A 22781-nucleotide genomic window follows, 5' to 3' on the forward strand; every position below is an offset into this window, starting at 1 on the left:
GCCATCGTCGCCCCGGGTGAGGCCGGGGCGCCACGTGAAAAGCCCGTCCTCCCTCTGCTCCCCCGCGCGGCATGTGAGCCGGAGCGGGGACCGCGGCGGGAAGGAAGAGGGGCTCGCCCGCAGTTTGGGTGTGAGTCCGGGGTTGGGGGCGCCGCCCGCAGGCTCTTCTCTGGAATCCCCTTGCCGTTAAGTCCAGGGTCTGTGACATCCTGTCGGTTGCCATGGAGACGACTCGCTGTGCAACGCTGGCGTTCTCAGTGAGGGTTGCAGGGGTCTGGAGAAGCTGGACCCGGGAGCAGGAGCCCAGCTTAGACCTGGGCTGGGGCGGCTGGCCTCTTTCCTGAAAGGAGGGACCAGCAGGAGAGTCCTCCAAGACGGGGAGAGGGGAAAGGGAAGGGGCTGACCCTGTCCTCCTGGGCAGCACCATCACCACATGGATGACTTGGCAGAACAGCTGTGGGGCCAGGTTGTCACCTGTGACTCTACTTTCGGTGGACCACAAGGAGATCTTGATGGTGCCATTTTGATGAAAGCCCCAGAGGAGAGCTATCTTTCCCAAAGACTCATGGGAAGGGGTCTGGGGACTCACAGAGTATCTTCCTGGTCCTGTCTGTCACTTTAAAACTGCAAAGCTGGGGAGCTCCAGCCTCAGAACCACAGTCACAGTCTCACTGGTTATAATACAGATTCCCAGGCTCCAATCCAGAAAAACTGCTCATCTCTGGGATGGAACCCAGGAATCTGCATTTTAACAAGCACCCAGGTGAGTTCTGCTCCCTGAAGTTTGAGAATCTCTGATCCAGTTGGAGGAAGGTACTCTGTAGGTGTTCTCTAAAATGTTCCACGGAGTCCTGGGTGCAGCATCTGCGCCCATCAGCCAAGGTGCAGAGGAAGGATGGGCGCAGGGCCTCAGCACCCATGCTCTGGAGGCAGAGACACCTGAGAAGGTGAAGCCAGAAAGCTGCTTCAGAGAGGCTTGCACAGAAGACATTCAATTGGCATTTGTTGAGTTCAGAAAATCACTGAATTGAAAGATATTTTAAAGGATGAAATTGAGAAAAGCACTTTCAGAGTTTAGAAAATGTGAGATTTTCATTCACTTGTCTGTGAGATTGTTTCTGAGTCCAGTAAGGGCGCTCAGCCTAAATGGTTTTATTTTCTTAAAGTTCAGAATTAAGTTTCTGTTCTTCTTGTGCAGTTTGGTCCAGGCAGTCTCCCTTTCTCCCTTTGCAGTCTTGAGGAACCCAATGGAAGAAAAATAGTTCACTTAATGAATGCAAACGACCAGAGGCAGGGTATAGATTGGCATGTTTACAGTTAGGTCTGTAGATGTTTAGGTTTGCCAAATTCTTGGTCTTCCTCCCAAAGCAGCTAATTACTTTGAAAACTCTGGCAAGTCTCCACTTGCCCCATCTCATGATTTCTAACGATTCTGCATGAAGCAGGACTGTTTTATTATGGAATGTTTTGCATCTGTTTGACACAGGAACAAACTTAAGAGTGTAGAGATTACGTGAAGGGATTGCTTTCTTGAAAAAACAACTTATATAGATGCAATAAACCTGGGGTTTTGGTTGGGGTTGTTTGGACTGGCTGTGTCTGTTCAACTTTGTGGTCAATTTCCCATTTGACTTGTGTGGACACAGCCCTAGGGAGGCAGGGCAGGCACCAGGATTCGGAGGTAGGGGAAATTCCTTTTCATTTCCTGTTGCATCTTAAAAGAGGAGCTGATCACCAGAGCCTTGGTATGTTAAACTCAGAGCTCAGGAAATGCTGCCTGGAATGGAAGAGCCCTTTAACACCTCTTGGGTTGCTTTTTCTCAGAGCTGTCAGGGTTGGCAGAGCATTGAGTTCCAGCTGCCTGCTGCTGTGACCATCTCGAGGAGGCCTTGGGCTCGGGACCTGCCTGTGGCTGATCTGACCCAAAGCCAAAGATGCAGGCCAAGGGCATCATTTCATCTGAACTTTCCCCTTCTGAGGTCATCACACTTCAGGAAAAGGACTCCCCCCCAGCCCCCTTCACCCCCTAAAACCAAAGGGGAGAAAAGCAAAGTGTGGGCTCTGTGTGGAGACGGAACCTGCAGGAAACATCACTTGCCTCTTTATTAGGGGAAGCCATTTGGAACGACTCTGAGTATTGTGCCCCAAGCATGGGTTCTGGCAGAGAGAAGGGATCTGCACTGGTGACACATTGCAGCGTTTGGTCATGCAGAAAGAATGATCTTCAGGAAAAATCACACCCTCGGCAAAGGACTTTTCCAGAGGCAGGGGTGAGTGAGAGCCAGTTTTGAAGTTCCAGCGTCAGGGAGGAGGCCACTGAGTCATCGCTGAGTGGGGCTCTCTCCTTCCTCCCACATCTACTTGTGTAACCGTCTTTTGGGGAGGGGTGAAGGAATGTTAAGAAAAACAACAGCATTTTGAAAAGAGGTGGGGGGAGAAGCAAGAAGGAGAGAAAGGGGTTGGGAAAGGCCCTTGGGCCTAGGGGAGGTGGCACGAACACTGGGGTGCATTCTGGAGCCTGGCAGCCCTGGGTGGTCCCTCCAGCCCAAGATGCTGGGGAAGCAAGAGGGGTCTGGGGAGGCTGTTAGAGATAAAGCCGACTCATAAAAGGTGCAGGGGCTTCCTGCTTGACAAACACAATGTGCTAACGAATCAGTGTACTCTGCACTCAGCAGGAAGCCCGTGATGGATTGAGGAGATGCTCAGAGGTCAAGGTTCAGGGACAACACTAATACTCCCTTGGAGCAGTTGGGGTAAGGGCAGAGGAAGGAGTCCTAGGCTGGTTGGCCTCAAAGGCTTTCTTATCTCTTGAAAATCTGGAAGCCAGGCAAAGGGTGCAATGAGGGTCAGCTGGTATCAGGGACATGATGCCACCCCTGGGGGGGGGGGAGAAAAGGTTATGGGGGGTCAACGACTGCAGGTAGAAGCCTTGTCTACAGAGCTGCCTTTGGGGTGATCTTGAATACTATGAATTATATTTGAGACCCTCCATGGTCTTTCAGATTAGTTCCATATAGCCAGCTGGTCTCTGGTGGGTCCAAGTGATGGGCAGATCAGTGTCTAACACTCGAATGGGCTGGAGAGTATGCATGTGAGCAGGTGTGTGTGTGTGCATGTGTTAGTGTGTGTTGTGCAGGTGTATACAGGTGTGTGCGCGCAGGTGTGTGTAGATGTGTGTGCAGGTGTGTGTGCAGGTGTGTGTACAGGTGTATACAAGTGTGTGTGTGTGTGTGCTCAGGTGTGTGTGCAGGTGTGTGCATGTGTTGGTGTGTGTGTGCGCAGGTGTGTTGGTGTGTGTGTGCAGGTGTGTGCGCAGGTGTGTGCGCAGGTGTGTGTGTGCATTCGTGTATGGGGGATACCTTAAAATCCCAGTGATGCTGCTTCTGCAGTGTCCCCTGGACCCCTTCCTAGCTGGTGCTAATATGGGCGGCTGATCAAGGCTTTTCCTCTGGTGGCAGCTACTCTGAGAAGTAGCAGCGCGCTCTCTCCAGGCAATCAAGACACATTGTGTTGGGCACTGGGCACTGGTCTTGGAACATTCTTGGTTGTAGGCAAGCAGGGGAGGGCAGGCCTCCCGTTGAAGTGTGAGATTTATTGGACCCCCCGCTGCGTGACTGAGAGGCTCTAACTCTTCCAGGGAAGCCCCCTGTGGTCGGGGCTCAGCACTTATTATCCATAATGAAGTGCTTGTATCTGATGCCCCACACCATGCGGCTTCCTGGTTCCACTGCCATCCGTGGCGCCCACTTGGTGCCTGGCCTGAAGTCAGTGCGGAGAAATGTTTGTCCTGGAGGGCCTGAGCTGCCTCGGGGCTGGGGACAGAGTGGGTGTTCTTTTCAGCGTCCCCTCCAGAGCATCGGGTGGCCCATTTTTAGGTCTCAAGGTCATTGCCAAGAAAGAGAAGCTGTTAAAGTGACACTTTTCTGCACCCACATGACTCAACAAAAAGGTTAACAGAAGCTCTTAAAATACAATCCTCTCAAATGTCTGTTCTCTGTGTCCTCTGAGGAAGTGACAGACAGTGGCATCAGATAGGGGTTGGGGCTGTGTGACCTGCTGGTCCTTGGGTATCACTGTGCCCCAGAGGTCATTTAAGCGCTCTGTTCTCAGCAGACAGGACGGAGGAGGAGTATACAGAAGGTACTGGTAAACACTGCACACAGGGGACCTGAGAGCTGGGGACATTGAAAGGGACACTGTAAGACTAACCACAGTGGGTCCATGAAGAGAAAGGCAGAGTCAGGTGAGAGAACTAGCCTGGTGCCTCGGCAGACACCTGAGCTCAGGTATCAACTAGAGGAAGCAGGTGACGCCCAGAGGGTGCTGAAAGCCGGGGTGCCCGTGGAAAGAGCTGGGTAGTGGAGGCGCATCCCCTTGGCTCGGGCTGGGGGAGCCGGGTCTTCCCGGCCACAGGCTCAGCTCCCCACCGTGTGGATGCAGTTCTGATGGCTGAGACAGCGTGGCGGGTGTTAGGAGCTGGCTGGGCACTCCCGGCCCACAGGTTACTGTGCCTCTTGGCCTATGTTGTGTCGTCTGTACCAGGGAAGTCCTCTCTCCTCCCAAACTACCTGGGAGACTTAGATAAGAAAGCATATGTGAAGTGCTTAGAGCAGCTCATGGCACACGGGAAAACCGAACATGCTCTCCATAGTGGGGACAGTGATCATTTGACTTCCTGCAAGCATCATCTAGTCAGCTGAACACAGGGTTGGCAAATCTGGCTCACTGCCTATTTTTATAAATAAAGTTTTACTGGAACATAGCCATGCTTATTCATTTACCCATCATCCTCCATGGCAGAGCTGAGCAGAGGCAACAGAGACCCCACGGTGACAAAGCAAAATGGCCTCTTATTAGAAAACGGGCTTTTGTTATTTGTCCCTTTATAGAAAAAGTGCCATCCCCATCTTCACAGATGACTAGAAAACCAGCAGTTTCATAGAATTTGCTGAAAAAGACGATACATTGGAGCAGTTAAGGGGAAGAAGTCTGGATGCTGATCCCTGCTCTGTGACCTTAGGCAAGTTACCTACCTACTCTGGACTTGTCATTCCATAGGCAAAACTGCAGTGATACATGTAGTATTAAGTGGGATCCTGTCAGCACAGGGTCTGATGCTGGCAAAAGCAATATAAAAAGTAGCTACTATTGTTAGTTATTAAGTGTCAACTGCCAGAAGGCACAGAGAAACTCCCAGAAGAGGGTCATCGCTGTCTACAGCTCTCTTTAGAGAACACCCAGCAGTGAGCCTGTTCAAAGCCAAAATATATGTGAATGTCAAAACTGAGCTCTAGCTTGCGACACACCCAGTAACGATTCCAACTCCCTTTCAGTTAAAGCAGTAGATCAGAACAGGAAAGGGGGGAGCCAAGGTCAAGGCTACAGCATCTAGCATAGTAGCTTCAGTGCCCCCGGCACATAGTAGGCACCCAGTATTCACTGCCTGAAAGAACGGAGGCTGGATATGTAACTGTAAAGGTGATTTGCCTGTCAAAGAGCCCCTTTGATCTCTGCTGAGACCACAGTTAGTCGGAAGAAAAAATGTCTGCTGCCAGTATTTTAGGGTCTGAGGGAGGAAAGCGGTATGCTAGAGACAAGAGGAAACGAAAACGAGCAAGCCGCCAAGGCTTCCGTTGCAGGACGGAGGCAGTGCAATAGATTCCTGGGGAACAGATGGGCAGAGAAAAATATTTTAAAGGCAGAAACAGGCTCACAAGGTCATGAGTCGGCCCAAAATAACTGGGGACACTGAGCAGACAGATGCAGGCGGTGCATCTTGATGGAAACGAGGCCAAGCTGATAAGCGAGATAGTCTCCCCTCACCGGGCACCCGACCTCCTGCCCGGGAGGCCTCTGCATGAGAAAGAGGGGCTTCAGCAGGTATGGGGCTTCCTCTGATCCTTCCCGTAGTGCTCTGATTCCCCAAGTCCCTAAAAAATTGGAAACCACTGCATTTCCCGGGAGCACGTTTGGGTACGCAGATCCAGGAGCTATTTTTTTCCCCCAGACATTTCATGACTCTAGTTTCTGCAACAACAGGCACTGGTGATGCTGCCAAGCTGCCAGAGAAGGGCACCTTATCGTCACAGTCACGACTCCAAGAACCCGAACCGGTTACTGTTGGCAAGGGCGGAAGGAAGTCCTTTGTCGTAGCTTCTTGGAGGAGCAGAGGAAGATCAGGGATTTCGAGGGATCCTTGTTGTACCTTGGTCTGCGCCCTCTCCCCATAGAGAGGTTGCCAGTGGCTATTCAGAACCACCAGTGGGGACTGTGTAGCAGTGTCACAGTGAAGGCCGCAAATAGCAGACACTCCACCAGTGGACACCCAGAGGAGCATGTGTGGGGAGGAAAAGCAGGTCCCTGAGTGCCCAAGCCAGATTCTTTTTTGCTTAGACTTCCTCATTTCCTTGAAATAACAAAACTAATTCCCTTTCTGCCTATGGGCCACAGGAAGTTTCTGTTGTTTGCAATCCAGAAATCTTGTGTGATACAAAGGGTCTTAGTGGAACCCAAGGGAAGGCATTGGAACTGCCTTCACAAGGAAGGGAGCTAGGAACCAGCAAGTCATTGGGAATCAAGATAGCTTTCTCCTCCTGTGTCGGCTGGGAACATATTCAGCTTCCAATAACAGAAACTGGATGTGGGCAGATTGTAAAGCTCCAGATCCCCACTCACATCAACCCTGGCTTTGACTGATGAGGTATAAACAAACACAAGGCAGGTAGAGACTTGAGGGCTGCTTGTGCATCAGGGCTGGCTCTCACTGCCATGTCTGGGGACCTGTGACCACTGCCGCACAAGTGAGCCCCGTCTGGCCTGCTGGCAGTGACCAGCTTGCTGAGCTAAGACAAGCTGTTGCAGCTGGAGGCCCCTCTCACGGGGTTTCTCAACCTCACTACTACTGACATTCGAGAGGAAAAGATTCTTTGTGGCGGGGTGTTGTTCTGTGCCTTTAAAAAAAAATCCCATAGATAATAGTAGCACCCTCCTGCCCCAGAGGTGATAATCAAAAATTATACCCAGACATTGTCAAATGTCTCCTGGGGCAGGGGTTGTCTACCTCGCCCCTCCTTGAGATTACTGACCTAACCCATTTGTCCGCCAGTGACCAGGCATGAGAACAAGGCCACCCTAAACCATCCAGCTCCAGCCAAGCCATCCTAGATGGCAGAAGTGCCCAGCTTGATCCATGGACTCATGAGAAATAATATTTGTCATTCTGGGTCAATAAGTTTGGGGTGTTTTGTTGCCCAGCACAAACGTTCCCAGGTGACTCGGTGGCTTCAACTGGAGGGGGCTATCTGTCCTACAGTACAAGTACAGAGGTGAGCAGTTCTGCACTCTTGGGTGCCGCTAGGCACCCCTTGCTCTTGTCTTTCCGGTCTACTCTCCTTGGTGGGGGAGCTCTGGCTTCTTCTTCTTCTTCTTTTTTTTTGGTTCCCGGGGATTGAACTCAGGGACACTCGACCACTGAGCCATGTCCCCAGTCCTATTTTGTATTTTATTTAGAGACAGGGTCTCACTGAGTTGCTTAGCACCTCACCATTGCTGAGGCTGGCTTTGAACTCACGATCCTCCTTTCTCAGCCTCCTGAGCCGCAGGCGTGTGCCACCAAGCCTTGCTGGCTTCTTGCTTTTTATCTGATGATCCCCAAGACAGTTTGCTCTTGCACCAAACCTGAGCCCCAGGACCAAAAGGGGGCAGGGGGCAAAGGGGCAAAGCTTTCTCCAAGGGAAGCCCTCCTGGGGCTTTCCTTTATGTCCTTGGGCAGAGCTCACACTGCGGCCTTGCTAGCTGCAAGGGAGGCGGGGAAATCGAGGGCGCAGCATTCAGCCTCTGAGGCAGGATACGCTCGTTGGCGCCCCCTGGTGCCTGCAGCACCCGCTCGCTCGGGGGCTCCGGGGTCCTGGTCTCTCTACTCTTTGCAGCTCCGACCTTCTGTTTCTGAACACCGTGCTACAGGAAAGGTCCTCGCCAGCCCTGGAGCGGCACCTTCTCTCTCTGCCCCAGCTCCACCACTGTCCTGAATGGCACCCTAAGGGCAGAGATGCTGATTGGCCCGGCTGGAATTAGGAGGGAAATCGGATTGGCCTGGCTGGGGTTGGGTAACTACCACCCAGCCAATCAGCGACGGCCAAGGGAGCCCCTCAGGGGAGGGAGGGGCGGGGCCGAGGAGAAGCCGCCTCCTTGGAGGAGTCAGGAGAATAAATTGCCCTTCGGAGGTGACGTTGATAGGCTAAACCTTAACACGTTCCTTTGAAAGAACTAAAGTATGGGGATTCATGGAGCCATTGTATATATACCTGTTCAACAAACAATGGATTTTTCACACAATTTGGATCTCAAACTTGCACCAGCTCCTTAACCAAGCGATCTGTTCTGGTGCTAGAGAAAAACTTTCTTTGGACTTTGGAGATGAGGTGCGGTTTTCATACTACCAGATTCCTCTTCCAGTTTCTGGAATTTTCACCTTTTCAAGGTCACTGACTTTAGATCCCGCCCTCTGTAAGATTTGCCTTCTGGGGGAGATCACATAAAGAGTTCATGGATTTCCCCTGAGGGGTGTGTGTGTGTGTGTTGTGTGTGTGTGTGTGTGTGTGTGTGTGTGTGTGTGGTGCTGGGGATTGAACCCAGGCCCCTGGGCATGAGAGGCAAGCACCCTGCCAATTGAGCTGTATCCCCCGCACTCCCCTGAGTTTTAATTGGTATTAATAAGACACTCGGTTTTAAAACATAAAAAATATTTTTATTGTAGATCTATAGAATCAATCCTATTCATGACTTCTGGTTCTTCCCCTTCCCCCAACACAAGGAAGGCAGTGAGAGGACAGGTGGACAGAGAGAAAGCAGGCCATGGGAGAAGCAGAGGCGGAGCCTGGGCAAGGAGGGTCCCTCCCAACACCAGGCGAGGGCCGTGCGGCCTCCTGGGCAGTGTGTGTTCTCTGGGAACTTGGTCTGTCCTTGTGGTCTGGGACTGGAACCACTGGGCCATCTTGGTGTGGCAGAATGGACAGGATGAGATGGAATTAGAAACTCGGGTTCAAGACCAGTTCCTGAATTTAAAGCTGTGGGATTCTAGGCAGGTCCGTGAACCCCCCTGGGCTCAGCTTCTCAGCTACAAAACGGGGAGCACAATATTCTTGACCTCCTTGGGCCCAGGAAGGATTTAAAAAGTGTTTTGAAAATTGCACGAGAGTGCCATAGGAATGTTAGTTGTTGTTATGGAAGCAATTAAACTGATTGGCATTCTAAATTTATTACAATAAAGTCAGCTCTAAATTCCCTATGGCCTGGCCCAAGAGCCCTGAGCTTCCCCTTCTGCCTGATTCCAATGACAGTCTTGGATTTTCTCCACTATGGGTCTCCCAGAGCTCCTTTAGGGTGTGATGTCATGACCCAAATGTGAAACTGTGTCATTGTACATACCAGACTGAGGAGTCTAGGTTACAAACATACTTTCACATACCTGAGTTTGTACATATTCATAGTTATTAAAAAAAAAAAAGAACCCCTGTTCCCCCACACTCTCAAATACATACTGTGCAAAATACCAGTCTAGAAAGTCAAACGCTAGGGTAAAAATCTTTAAAGTCCTACATAAAACGTCTTAATATTTTGACATGGAGGAGTCAAACCGACTCACGGAGAATCACATGAGTCTGGGTGAGACGACATTGCTCTAGTTCCTTCCACCAGGCTTAGAAAACAACAGGCTCTGGCTGGGTTTGCTGGATGTCTCTTTTTTCATCTCTCTTTCTTGGTCCATCTTGGAGGTGGCTTTTTTGGCTCCAACCTTCAACAAGCAAGAGGCACAAACTCTATAATTGCTGTGAGATCCCAACATGTTCCACCCAAATGGTTTCATTTGATTTGGTAACCAAAAGAAAATGTCGCACACACGCGCGCGTGCACACACACACACAGAGCAGAGCAAGGAGGAGATAAAATGGCTCATCATTATCACACTATCCATTGACAAGCTGCATTACTGTTTGGGGTGCGCCCTTCCAGCAACAGCTGTGGCTGGCCCCTTTTACATCCTTGTTTCGTGGTCTGGAAACCAGGAACTGTGTATGGTGAACACATTCGCAGTGATGCAGTCTCTCTCCATGGGCTCTCACTGCATGAAAGGTGTCTTCCATCTGAAGGTTTGGAAGGAGAGCGTGCAGACTGCTCAGGGGAGCACCCTGTCCTGGAAGGAGCATCCGGACAGTCACGATCTGACTCTGCTCCCAGGTCTTAGTTGCTTGGTCCCTTGTCACAGCTGGGCTTTTTGGAAGATCCCTCCCAGGACTTGGGGTTGTGGGCTCTGACATGCTATTCACCCCCTTCCTGTCACATGGCTGGGGACAAAGCCATCAGAGGCCTGGAGGGGCACAGAGGACCAGAAGTGTGTGTGTGTGTGTGTGTGTGCGTGTGCGCACGTGCATGCGCTAAGTTCTTTTCACTTTAGGACAGGTTTAAAAGTCCCCTTCTGAGACCTGGGCCAGTGGCTGAGGGTCTGGAATGCCATTTGAGAACCTGCCTTCATCATGTTGGGCGCGGTGGCCCACGCCTGTAATCCCAGCGGCTCAGGAGCCTGAGGCAGGAGGATCACAGGTTCAAAGCCAGCCTCAGCAACAGTGAGGAGCTAAGCAACTCAGTGAGACCCTGTTTCTAAATAGAAAATAGGGCTGGGGATGTGGCTCACTGGTTGAGTGCCCCTGAGTTCAATCCCTGGTACAGCACCCCCCCATGCCAAAAAAAGGCTGAGAACTCTCCAGTAGCCCTCCAAATAAATATTGGTTTGAATGACCTGGGGGGGGGGAATGTCATAAACCTCTCCCCTCTGCACAGCCTTCCCTTTATTTGATTTTCAATAAAATTGCTCGTCTGCGAATGGTTTTCGAGTGCCCGAGCCCTGATGGGGGGTGCAAGGTTGGCTGTGGGACCCAGAAAGTTTGTTAAAAATAGTCCCATGGGCTGGGATTGTGGCTCAGCGGTAGAGCGCTCGCCTAGCACAGGCGGGACCGCGTTTGATCCTCAGCACCACATTAAAAAAATAAAGGCATTGTGTTAAAAAATAGTCTCAGGTCCTGTCAGTCTCCACCCCCAGATCTGCCAACCGCCTGAGCTTCGACCACGACCACGGATTCTCTCTTCAGTGTGACAGGGAGGGGCAGCAGAAAGCAGACTGGGCGACCTGACCCACCCTGGAAGAGGTGGTGGCTGGGGCCTGTGAACCTGTGTGGGGGGGTGGAGGGCAGGGGTGGGGGGGCCCCCTGGCAGAGCCCAGCCTGGAGAGAGGCCAGAGCACCACCATCCCCCGCTGAGGTTTTGGAACCACAAGCCTCCCCCTGAAGACCAGAAGCCAGGCTTTAAACAGTGACACCCAGGTGGAAACCCACTCAGGATGCACGGGGTGGCTGTTCTGCAAAACCACAGGCCTGGGCTCTAGCGAGCTCCCTGCCCATCCTGCAGCCTCCTGGTCGAGGCCCTTGGACTCTGAAATAGGATCCTGGGCTCGGCCCTCGGCCTTGCCCTCAGGGCACCGTGCCCACAGTCACTATCTAAGTGGTGCTTGTTTTGACCTTTAAAAAACGGTTCCAGGCTGGAAGCCAGAGTGGCGTGGATTTTTATGTTTTCATTCTTCTAGAGCCGTGTTTCTCAGCCTTTGCCTTTATCTGTCCCTCCCCTGTGGATGTTTTTTGCTAATCCCTCCCACTCTATGAGATTTTAATATCACAGATAGCACTATGCGTGTGCGCATGTGCCCCCCAACCCCGCGCGCGCACACGTTGAGTAATCCTCACCCCAGAGTTTGGGACCGATGTGTTTCAGGTTTTAGATTTTCCCTAGTTTTAGAATAGTTGCATACCCAATGAGATATCTTGGGGATGAGACCCAAGTTTGAATACCAGATTCATTTATGGTTCATATACACCTGACACACACGCATAGAAGGTAATCGATACAACATTTTAAATATTTTGTGCAGGAAACAGCACTTGCAGCATTACATCAGCACTCAAAATATTTTGGATTTTGGAACATTTTGAGTTTCGGACTTTCAGATCAAGGACATATTTGTGCTTTATATGTAAAGAATAAATGTTGGCGGAGTGTTGTGGCACATGCCTGTAATCCCAGAAACTCAGGAGGTTGAAGCAGGAGGATCGCAAGTTCAAGACCAGCCTTAGCAACTTAGTGAGGCTCTGTCTCAAATAATAAAAAGGGCTGGGTGCTGGGACTGTCGCTCAGCAGTAGAGCACTTGCCTAGCATGCGTGAGGCGCTAGGTCTGATCCTCGGCACCACATAAAGATAAACAAAGGCATTCTGTCCATCTACAATTACAAGAATTTTTTAAAAAATTAAATAAACAGGGCTGGGATGTGGATCAGTGGTAAAGCACCCCTGGATTTAATTCCTGGTAGGAAAAAAAATGTTGACTCCCTTGGGGGGACACTGCCCCCGTTGAATGCATGATTGTCCTGGACACATGGTCGGCAGCTGCCACATCACGGGCTCTCAGTAGGTGTCTGTCGAATGGATGAGGGACAGGACAGCACCTCTTTTTGTTCACTCTCCACTCCCCTGTGCCCAGCACCCTGCCTAGCCTTAACCGGGTACTCAATAAATTTCTGGGTTTTTCTAGAAGACTAGAAACTAGATTTTCCTCTTTGGCATACAACCCGCACACAATTATAAAAGATTGTTAGCTGTAGGGAAAACAATTTAATGAATGGCATTGTGAAAGACAAACAAGAAGCCACGGGGCCTAGACAGAAAGTTCCAGAAGCTCGCTAGAGAGGGAGACTGTGATGAGTGGGCCAGTTGAAGGGGTGGGTCTCACATGGCCTGTCTTTTCTGAGGTGGTCATGTGGACTCCATCACCTCAGGACTCCAGGCCACCCACGCTTTGTAAGGAACCTGAAGACACCTTTCTGCACCATGGAGATCTACACGAGGCCTGGCGTCCCTGGCAGGAGGGCTGGAGGATGGGACGCTCATCTGCACCTAGTGCAAGCGCCAGCTGCTCCCGGCTCCTAACCCTGAGGCGGCCTTCACAGCTCAGAGGCAGGACGGTCCTGCGACTTCAGGGCCGACCCCACAGCTCAAGGAAGCCTTCTGCCTTATCTCAAGGTGTCCGCCTGCCCGGGGTTTGTCCTGTGTGTGGATGAGCAAGTTTCCAGCCTCCCTCTGTCCCACTTTGCAGGGTAGCACAGTTCTCAGAACTAGGGGACTCTTGGGACGCTCTCTGTCCTGACATCTGCTCTGAGCAGTAGCTACCTTCCTGTCTTAGGACAGGGGATCGAGAACCGGCTTCTGCTCTCACATGGAGTATCTGATTTTTTCCAATGAGGATTTTACCGTCTCAGCATAACGGTGGTCTTCTGTCAAACATATTTCCTCTCATGTTCAACGGAAAGGTGCTGATCTCTCCGCGAGCTCGCCTCTGCCGTGCAAGGCGGGCATCTGGCTGGGGCAGTTCCAGCATCAAGGCCGAATCGTGAAAGGTAACGGTTCAGATTTCACAGCCTTGATCCTCAGCTCTCAAGAAAAGGGCATTCTGGAGGGCACCTCCTTGAAAATCAAGCCACACGCCACCCAGATGGGATCAGCGATGGCCTGGATGGGACACCTGAAGCAGGGCCAGAATCACTGACCTGTGCCAGACCTGTGGCGGGCGCCATTGGGGGCTCTGGAGGGGTCAGTCTCTGCAGCAGGCACCTCATCTTAAGTTGGGACAGTAACAATGCCCGTCCATAGGGTGTCGTGGAGTTTAAGTGAGACGAGCCATGGCCTGTGTCTGGCTCCATGCCTGGCACATAGTAGGTGCCTGGTTCAGCACATGGGCTGCTGCTGTCACCTGGGTACCCTGCTGCTGACCCACTGTTTCCTCTCTTCTCTTTCTGGCTCACCTGGAAATCTGAACTCTGCCTCGTGGCCTTCACCATCTCTATAAACGCTCGTCTCTTCAACGTGGAGAGAACAGGGCCACCTTACACTTAGGTTCACCTCTCTGCTTTTTGTTGCCTCAAAGAAAATGGATTCTTCTCAACTTTTAGAGTCCGTTTGGGATGCTGGGGCTTCCCTGGCCAGGGGGTGATGATGACTCCTCCCGGGAGGGGTGTGGCTGGGGACAATGGGCCACCACCCCGACGAGCCTCCTGGGGATCTCTGTTCAGATTCCAGCTAGGAGGAGGCTGGTCGGCCAGGGTCCCCACAGAACCCTGCACTCTCCTCAGGGACCAATCTGCTGCAGCTGGTGGCGGAGCCTCCCAGAGCAGGGCTGGACGTCCCCAGAGGGGGGTCTCTCCTAAACATCCCCATGGTATAGGTGCGAGGAATTGTCAGGGATCACAGCCTGTTTGGAAGCCAGCACCCCAACTCTGGGGCTTGCTATTTCCTTGGGGTTTGATTTGCAGTTGCTGACCCCGGTGTCCTCAAGACCCTGCACCTCAGGGGCAATGCCCAGAGGAAAGAGACTCCCGAGGCGCTGAGGACACGACAGTGAGCCAGCTGGGCCTCCCTTTCAGGTGGTGGTGGGTGAACGTATGGAGGCACCTGGGGAGGAAGTTCCAAGAGCCCCGAGCTCACCCGAGGGTCACCAACCAGATGCTTCCAGGGGCCAGCGGTGCAAAAGAAGGGGGTCAAGTGGGGGAGGCAGCAAACCCAGGAGCAGCCTGTGTCCTTTCTAAGAGGCCTGGGAGATGGTGACTTGTGAGGTGGGTCACCACCATCTTCCAAGTTCCTCAGAGAGGCCAGAAATCCAGAGTATTCTGTGGAAGGGCCCTATTTTGAGATGTTACTAAAAACAAAACTACAGACCAAAAAAACCAAACAAAAAACCCACCCAAACTAGAAAACACCCCGTGAGCCAAGAGAAGTGCATCTGTGGCTGCCGTGTGCCACAGCTACCGCGAGTCCCTCTCTTTGGCAACCAGTCGGGGCCCAGGAAGCACTTGTTGACAGGTCCCAGGTGAGACCCAGGGTGCCCCACTCACTCGCATTTCAGAATAATAGTTTTCTAAAGTAGAATAAGTGCATTCAGCACAATGTTTAGGACCTACTTGGACGACCCAGTCTAAGTAAACTCTTGGCTGCTTCTCTGAAATTCAAATGTGGCTGGGCATCCTGGTTTACTTTTCCTCCCAGTTGGGCAACCCTACTGGGCTCTCCCCAGGCCTTGGAGGAAGGCCCTTTATTGGCAGGTAAAACTGGGGAAGGGAAGCTGCTCTGGGGCGCAAGGGTTGGGGTGCCCAGGACCAAGGCTTCAGGGAACTGGAGTCTGAGCACTGCTCAGTCCTGGACTGAGTCCAAACAGTGGGCTGCTGAGCTCTGAAGAGCAGAGCCTGGCCACCCGCAGTCCTGGTTTTACAGAACTTGACTGGACTCGTGGGATGTGGGGACATTGGTCTGTCTCAGGGAACTTCCTCAGACATGGCTCGGCTGACACTGTGTTGCTTCTGCACTGTGGCCATTTTTAGGAACATGGTACATTATGCCACAGTGTCCCCTCTGGGGGAGTGCCCAGTGTGGTCTCTGTTCTAATGCTTGTGTGCATCCCACAGACACTGTGAACTGGAGGCCTAAGTGGTTTTCCCTCTCCCATTGGCTGCCAGGAAGCTCAGAGGCACATGAGGCTCCCCTTGGCAGGTGTGGAAGTCATTAACAATCGGGACTCCATTCCCATCCTGGATCCTTTTATGCCCACTTTTCCTGATTTATTTCATTCCTAGGACAGGATTCTTGGGGCTCTCATGCCTCCCTTCCTTTGTCATGAGCTTGTCAGCAAGTCCCCAATTCATTTAGTGCCTGGGATGGTGCCTCTGCAGCCAAGGCACTCTCGAGTTCCCTCTCCCCTCGCCTCAACGCACTGGGGCAGACACTTGCTGGTCTTTTCGGTCATTTGTTCAAATATTGGGCAGGGGCTGGGGCTGGACAGGGATTGGAGTGGAGGTGTGCGATGTCCCTGGGACGTCCTTGGGGTGGCACGGCTGGCATTTATGCTTCATGGGCTCTTACCCTCTGCAAAGACTGAATCTAGTTTGTGTCTGGCTGCCTGAGCAGAACACCTTTCCATACCTGCCGCTGATTCTCTTTGAAGGAACAGTTGCAAGGTGCTGAGTCTTTTGCATTTCTGTTTTCAGGATCCTCTAAATGTTCCTGAGTGAAAACATCATGTGAACAAGAGTGTTTAGTATGTCCTCGCCTGTACCAGTCGGGGACACACCTCTGGCATTTCGGGGAGATGCTGGGATTCACTGGAAGGGGTGGGCAGAAGTGGGGCCACCCTTAGCCACACACTGCACCACCCCACCCACGTTTTACCTTCTCATCTTTGCAGGGGGATCGGGGGGAGCCTTGCCGAGTCCCCCAGTCCATTCCAGCCTCTACAACATCTGGAATGACCCTGGGATACCTAGGGTCACTCCTTGGTCAAAAACACACGGGAATACCTGGCCCAGGAGAACCTTGGAAAATAGTGAGTTCAACAGAATGTGAAGCTGTCGATGGTGGCCAGGGAACGTGTATCTAGTGGCCCTTATTTGCTTCGGGTTTTATAAATATGCTCTCATCGAATCTAACCTTATGAGCTAGATACTGATCTTTATTGTAAAGACTAGGGATCTGAGCTAATTACATTGGGAGGAGGCTGGGGGCTCCAGCCCAGCTGAGACCACCTGGCCAGCTTTGATTGGCTGGAGCCTGGGAGGGGAGCTGGGCGGCTTCTCTGGCTGCAGTGGCCTTTCTCACACTAAAACCCTAAGGAAGGTCTGAGAAAGGGCTGCCGCTTCCCAAAGGGCAACTTCTGTGCATGTCAATGTTTTCTATTGAAAATTCCGGGCTTAACCCATTCACAAGAAAGTCTCGGCTCTTTCTTGGCCATGGCCCTGGTTGTATTCACCGAACAGAAAAGAGAGCCTTACAAAGGAGCTGCCAGCTTCAGGGGACCAGGGGAAAGTCTCAGGGCCGTGTGGACTCATCAGCTGGCGGGCAGTTCTCTAAGAAACACAGGAATCGCCCCCCCCCACCCGAATTGACATTCTCACCCCCAAGGAGTTGGGTAAGGAGTCTGCTGCCTGCCAGAGGCCACTTCCCCCACGGTCCTGGGAAGTAGGTTCTGTTGTCACAGTACTGTTGAGAAAACTGAGACATAGGGGTGAAGTCATTTGTCACCTGGGACACTGCTGCCTTATCTAGAGATGTGGAAAGTGGACGAGACTTGTGCTCCTGCCCAGCCAGGCATGATCTCCCCTGGCCTCAGTTTCTCCTCTGAGGGGCGGCTCGAGGCCTCTCTAGGTTGGGCTGTCACTGTTACCCTGTCACCTGGAGAGAGCTCGAGGGACATCCCAGAGTTGGGAGGCCCAAGACCAGGATGTTCTCTGGAAATGTCTGGTGCGGAAGTTTCCCCACATATTATAGCAAGTCTCATTTGCACCGTCAAAGGGAAGTAGACGTGTGATTCTGGAAAGTTCTGCTTGGTGAAAAGACGCTTAACATTCAAACTGCATTGGTGTGTGTGTGTGTGTGTGTGTGTGTGTGTGAGAGAGAGAGTGAGACAGAGGGGGGGGGGACTGTTTTGAGGCTCCAGGGGAGCAATCCAGTCCATCTTCACGGACAGGTGCTGAGATGTTATCCTGGAGACTTTGAAAGAGCTAAGGCTCCTTGTGAAAATATTAAGTGTAGAGCATGCTACAGGGACACTGCTACATCGATGTTCATAGCAGCACAATTCACAATAGCAAGACTGTGGAACCAACCCAGATGCCCTTCAATAGACGAATGGATTAAAAAAATGTGGCATTTATACACAATGGAGTATTACTCTGCATTAAAAAATGACAAAATCATAGAATTTGCAGGGAAATGGATGGCATTAGAGCAGATTATGCTAAGTGAAGCTAGCCAATCCCTAAAAAACAAATGCCAAATGTCTTCTTTGATATAAGGAGAGTAACTAAGATCAGAGTAGGGACGAAGAGCATGAGAAGAAGATTAACATTTAACAGGGATGAGAGGTGGGAGGGAAAGGGAGAGAGAAGGGAAATTGCATGGAAATGGAAAGAGACCCTCAGGGTTATACAGTGGAGTGGGTAGAGAGAGAGGAGGGGAGGGGAGGGGAGAGGNAGGTGGGGAGGGGGGAGGGTGGAGGATGGGAAAGGCAGCGGAGCACAACAGACACTAGGATGGCAATATGTAAATCCATGGATGTGTAACTGATGTGATTCTGCAATCTGTGTATGGGGTGAAGGTGGGAGTTCATAACCCACTTGAATCAAAGTGTGGAATATGATATGTCAAGAAATTTGTAATGTTTTGAACAACCCACAATAAAAAATTAAAAAAAAAAGAAAAAAAAAAAAAAAATATTAAGTGTAACACTTAAGAAGAAAAAAGTTCTGTTTTCCTCTAATGTGCATTTTAAAAATGCAAGTATGCTCCTAGGTAGGATCTGATGGCAAGACAGATATAAACAGCTTCCCTTCAGAATCCAGCCAAACTGTAGAGTTTGTTACTCACCCCCCACCCAACCCCAACTGCTAATAACGAATACCTGGCTGGGGTAAGCGCCCGCGGCTGAGTGCCGGGATGCCCAGATAAACACCTGGAGCGCTGGGGCTGCAGGGTTCGGGGGGAGCACAGTGACCAGGGCTGGAGGGAGGGTCCGGGGGACCCTGCTTGTGCTCCTGCGCAGCCAGGCATGATCTCCCCTGGCCTCAGTTTCTCCTCTCTGAGGGGCAGCTCGAGGCCTCTCTAGGCTGATGTGAGCGCCCTGGGAGGGACCCGGCAGCCCTTCCTGTCCCATATCTCCCTGCTCTGTGGATTCCACTTTCGCTCTTCTGGGGGTGACACAGGTTTCACTTGGCCGGTTCAGACCTTCCGCCATGGGAGGCTGGCCGGTGCCAGGCTGGCAGGGCTGATTGTGTGGAAGAGGCCTTGTGAATAATGCATGCGCGCTGATTATGCAAATCCCCTGTCCCTGCACTCCACCCACGCGCCACAATGGGCTTTGTGGGGCCCTTTGCTGTCCTGTTCTGTGGCTGCTGTCTCTGCCTGGGGGCTGGGGCTGCCAACCCTGGGGGGCACCTCGGGAAGGAGCGGGCTCCCCAGAGGGCACATCAAACCACATGTCAGACCGGGGCGCTGCCCAGCTTTGCTGGCAGGCTCGGTGCAAAAGGACACTGTCTTCCGCCCGAGGAAGCCCCGTGACACGCGTGTGGGGCCTGTGATGTTTAATTCAGAGCAGGGGATGCTGGAGACAGCGGGTCTGGGCTCCCTCAGAGCTTTCCTTCCCAGGCCGGTTTGCAGAGTGGGAGGGGGCTTCTGGGAGCCGCATCTGCACCAGATGCTGGGATAGGAAGGGGGGGGCCTTCTAGGGGAGCCAGCCTCTTCAGAGCTCAAGCAGGTGACACACAGTGTGCACGTGCATGCGCGCGCACACACACACACACACACACACACACGCACGTGCGCGCACACGGTTCTAAAGTGAAAAAGCTAACAATTACCAGGGGGCCCTGAGGGCCAGCCCAGCACAAGGCACAGGAACCAGGGCCAGAGACATCTGCAGCCAGGTCCTGGCTACTGCGTGAACTTGGGCGAGTCTCAACTCTCTGAACTCAGCTGCCCCATGTGTAAAATAGAGACCCTCGGACCAGCCAGGCAGGACTGTTGGGCTTGGGAGAGAACTGGATCGTGAATGCACACCACAGGCAGAGCCCTGGCCTGGCCTGGCCTGGCCGCAGAGCGAGGTTCCACTGAGAAGAGCTGGCCCAGGGAGTGGCCGAGCTCTGCTCTAAACCAAGGTCTGTCTAAAGCTCTTCTGCCACCTTCCTTTCTACCAGTAAATGTGTTGTGCATGCCCTGGACCCTCCTGGGGCCACCGTCTGCCATTTCTAAGGGGGCAGCCTCGGGGGCTCCGCCCCAAACAGAGGCGCCTCACCTTCTGCTGCCGGATGGCCCTGTTGAACCTCTTCTCCTGGCTCAGCTGGTGCTCCGTGCGCTCCAGGGCCTCCTTCAGCAGGGCCTTCTCCTCCGTCTCTTTGTAGATGTCGTCCTCCAGCTTTGCTACCTGTGACTGGTACATCTGGACGGACACTTTGCTCTGCCTGGGCACATGGAGAGACAGACAGGGTCCCTGGTTCCCCTCATCGTCCCCACTCATGGTCCATGTCCTCAGATCAGTGGCCCCTCCCAGTGCTCGCACATGGGGCTGACTTAGGAGCTTCCTCCCAAGCCCGAGACAGCACAGGGATTTGGGGAGCAGAGGGCAGCACACACAGCTCATGGGCTGGACGCATGCAGCCTGGGGTGGTCCAGGCTGTGCTCCCCACTCCCAACTTCCCTGGGACACGCAACTCTCGGGGATGGATGGAACCATCAGAGCCAGACCAGTGAGTCAGGGAGGCTGACAGCAGGTGCCCTCTGCCCTCAGAGCGCACGGAACACAGGAGCTGAGTGCTCCAACTGCAGCCTTTTGATGGACAGACTCACCCCGCTGGGCCTGGCTGTTGTCCCCCCAGCATTTCAGCCACTCTCCTCTCGGGCCTCTGTCCTGTGCCAGCCCCAGGGGTCTGCTGCCTGTGCTCAGCTGGAGGGGGCCAGGCGGTACCTGAGCCACTCCACGTCCTGCTCGTAACCTTTCAGCAGCTCCTCTTTCCTCTGCAGCCGGGTCTTGAGCTGGGTGATCTTGTCAAACACCAGGTCCAGGTCCCTTTGTCGCAGCTGGTTGACCTTCTCCCTCTCTTTGGCGGACAGGTGTTTCATGGACACGTGACCCAACATGTCTTTGATGTTCATCAGGCTTCCCAGAGTCCTGCTCATGTCCAGGTACTGCAAGGAAAGCCAAGGGGCCTCAGGGGCGGTGCCCGGCCCCCAGCTGCTCCCAGAAGGCAAGTGTCCAGTCTGCTTGGCCACCCTCTGCCACTGCAGACGGAAAGCGGGCTTCGTTTGCCCCGCAGCCACTCACGCTAGGCCATTTTGGGACCCCCCTCGCTTTGCTGGCTCTCGAGGCGTTGGACTGGGCGGTTTCTGAACCGCGTTGGGGCGACAGACAGGCCTCGTGGAGTTTTAGAATGACCACGGTTAACAGTGACCCCAGGGCCCAGGCTTTGGGAGGTGCCCTCGAGCTGTGGGTACACACCAGTCTTTCACTGAGATCCAAAGCCTCGGTGACATCCGTCTTATCTGACTTCTCCAGGGCGGAGCTGGTGTCTGAGTTGGAAAGGCTGTCCTGGAAGGAGAGAGAGAGACACGACTGCTCCACCCTCCATCATGGGAGTCTCCAGCCAGAAGCTGCGCTCAGGGATGACAGAAGCGTAACTCAGGAGGCGACTCTCATTTCGGTTCCTGACCACTCAGTCTGGATTCCTGGCCACTGCTTTCTAAAGAGGACCATGCTCCGACCCTCAGAGAAGGCTGTGCAATGTGTTATACATGGCTCGTCTGCTCTGATGGCCTCTGTCTTCCCTCTAGAACAAGGGCTCGCAGTGGGCGTGACTCTGTCCCTTCCCCTGGGACATTCAGCAATGTCTGGACACCCTTTTTGCTATCACGTCTGAGGAGGGGGAGTGCTACTGGCATCTAGCGGGAAGAGGGCAGCGATGTCACTACACATCCTGCCAGATGCCGGCCAGCCCCTCACAGACTGGGCAGGAATGATCTGCCCCAAATATCAGTGGTGCTGAGGTTGAGGGTCCCCATCTGGACAACAAGCGCTACAGGGACCATGTCACTGTCTGCTCACTAAACTTCTCCTTGTGCCTAGGGTGGCACCTGACACCGAGTGGCCTGGTATGGATGGGCACAATGTTGAATGAATGGATGAAGGTTACATAGAAAATGTCCCCTCCCTCTCCTTTTATTAGAGCAATTGTTTCATGCAGCAGAAGCGAGGCCTTTGGAAAGCATGGGCAAGGGCTGTCCTGGTGGAGTGTGCGGCTGGTGGCCCAGGCTCCCTGCAGGCTCTTTCCTGGGATGACACACTCTCTGAGACCCCCGGAACTGCAGGCTGCTGAAAGCCCCTCCCCCAAAGCAATGGGGAAGCCATCATGCCACATGGGGAGTCTGGAGAGCCACCAATGGCCACTCCCAAGGTCCTCAGAACCAGATGGGCCTGCAGTGCTTGCTACGAACATGGTGGACATTTCACCCACAGCATCTGCTGCACCGCCCTGTCACCCTCTGAGATGAACAATGGAAACCCCCACTATAAAGTAGAAAGGCCAAATGTGACAGTGACAGGAGGGACATATTTATCTACGTCAAGTGGACATAGTTACTAGGGTTAGAAAAAAGAGGGTCTGGGCAGAGCTATGGAACCTTTGTCCATTCATTCAACAGTTTGAGCAGATTGGCTGCAGAGAGAACCCAAAAGGCACCGTGGTGTCCCCAGCCTTCTGGAGTCCTTGACCTCCAGGCTCCTCCTCCTTCCTTCTCTGCAGACTAGGGGGCGGGGGCACCTGCCCGGGGTACAGTCCTGGCTCCTCGGTCTTTACCTCTGTGACCTTGCATGAGCTACTTGACCTTCAGAAGCCTTAATTTTTCATATCTCCAAAATGGGAACAATAACAACAGTGGTGCCCAGGCTGCCGGGAGGGGTGGACGGAGTAACGCCCGTGGACGGAGCCCTGGGCATCGTCAGCTGTGCGTCCTCCGTGCTTTTCATTTTAATCACTGCCCGCCTTGGAGGACTGAGGTTCTCAAGGAGAGCGGGGAGGTTTCTGCTGTGTGGTGTCAGGAGTGGGCCTGGCGGTCACCTCCCAGGGCAAGGTCACTCTGGGAAGCAGGGTCA

At 52.9% G+C, this 22781-nt stretch overlaps 2 protein-coding genes across 4 annotated transcripts in view; both read right to left on the bottom strand.

The window, feature by feature from the left end:
* The window catches only part of Efhd2 (EF-hand domain family member D2), a 19788-nt gene extending 15113 nt beyond the window's left edge, over positions 1–4675 (bottom strand). For all 3 annotated transcript variants that reach the window (XR_007352240.1, XM_048816282.1, XM_048816281.1), the window contains exon 1: positions 4634–4675. Coding sequence is in view for 2 of the 3 variants with exons in the window: in XM_048816282.1 (XP_048672239.1) it covers positions 4634–4667 (34 nt within the window). In the remaining variant the exon portion in view is untranslated. The remainder of the gene's footprint in view (positions 1–4633) is intronic.
* Positions 4676–8735: 4060 nt separating this feature from the next.
* The window catches only part of Fhad1 (forkhead associated phosphopeptide binding domain 1), a 119577-nt gene continuing 105531 nt past the window's right edge, over positions 8736–22781 (bottom strand). Inside the window, 5 exon segments of the mRNA XM_048816283.1 lie at positions 8736–9793; positions 16070–16150; positions 19932–20097; positions 20601–20821; positions 21132–21221. Of these exon segments, the coding sequence (XP_048672240.1) occupies positions 9680–9793; positions 16070–16150; positions 19932–20097; positions 20601–20821; positions 21132–21221 (672 nt within the window). The 3' untranslated portion in view covers positions 8736–9679.

This window comes from Marmota marmota, unplaced genomic scaffold (assembly GCF_001458135.2).
Source record: "Marmota marmota marmota unplaced genomic scaffold, marMar, whole genome shotgun sequence".
Taxonomy (NCBI): Eukaryota; Metazoa; Chordata; class Mammalia; order Rodentia; family Sciuridae; genus Marmota; species Marmota marmota.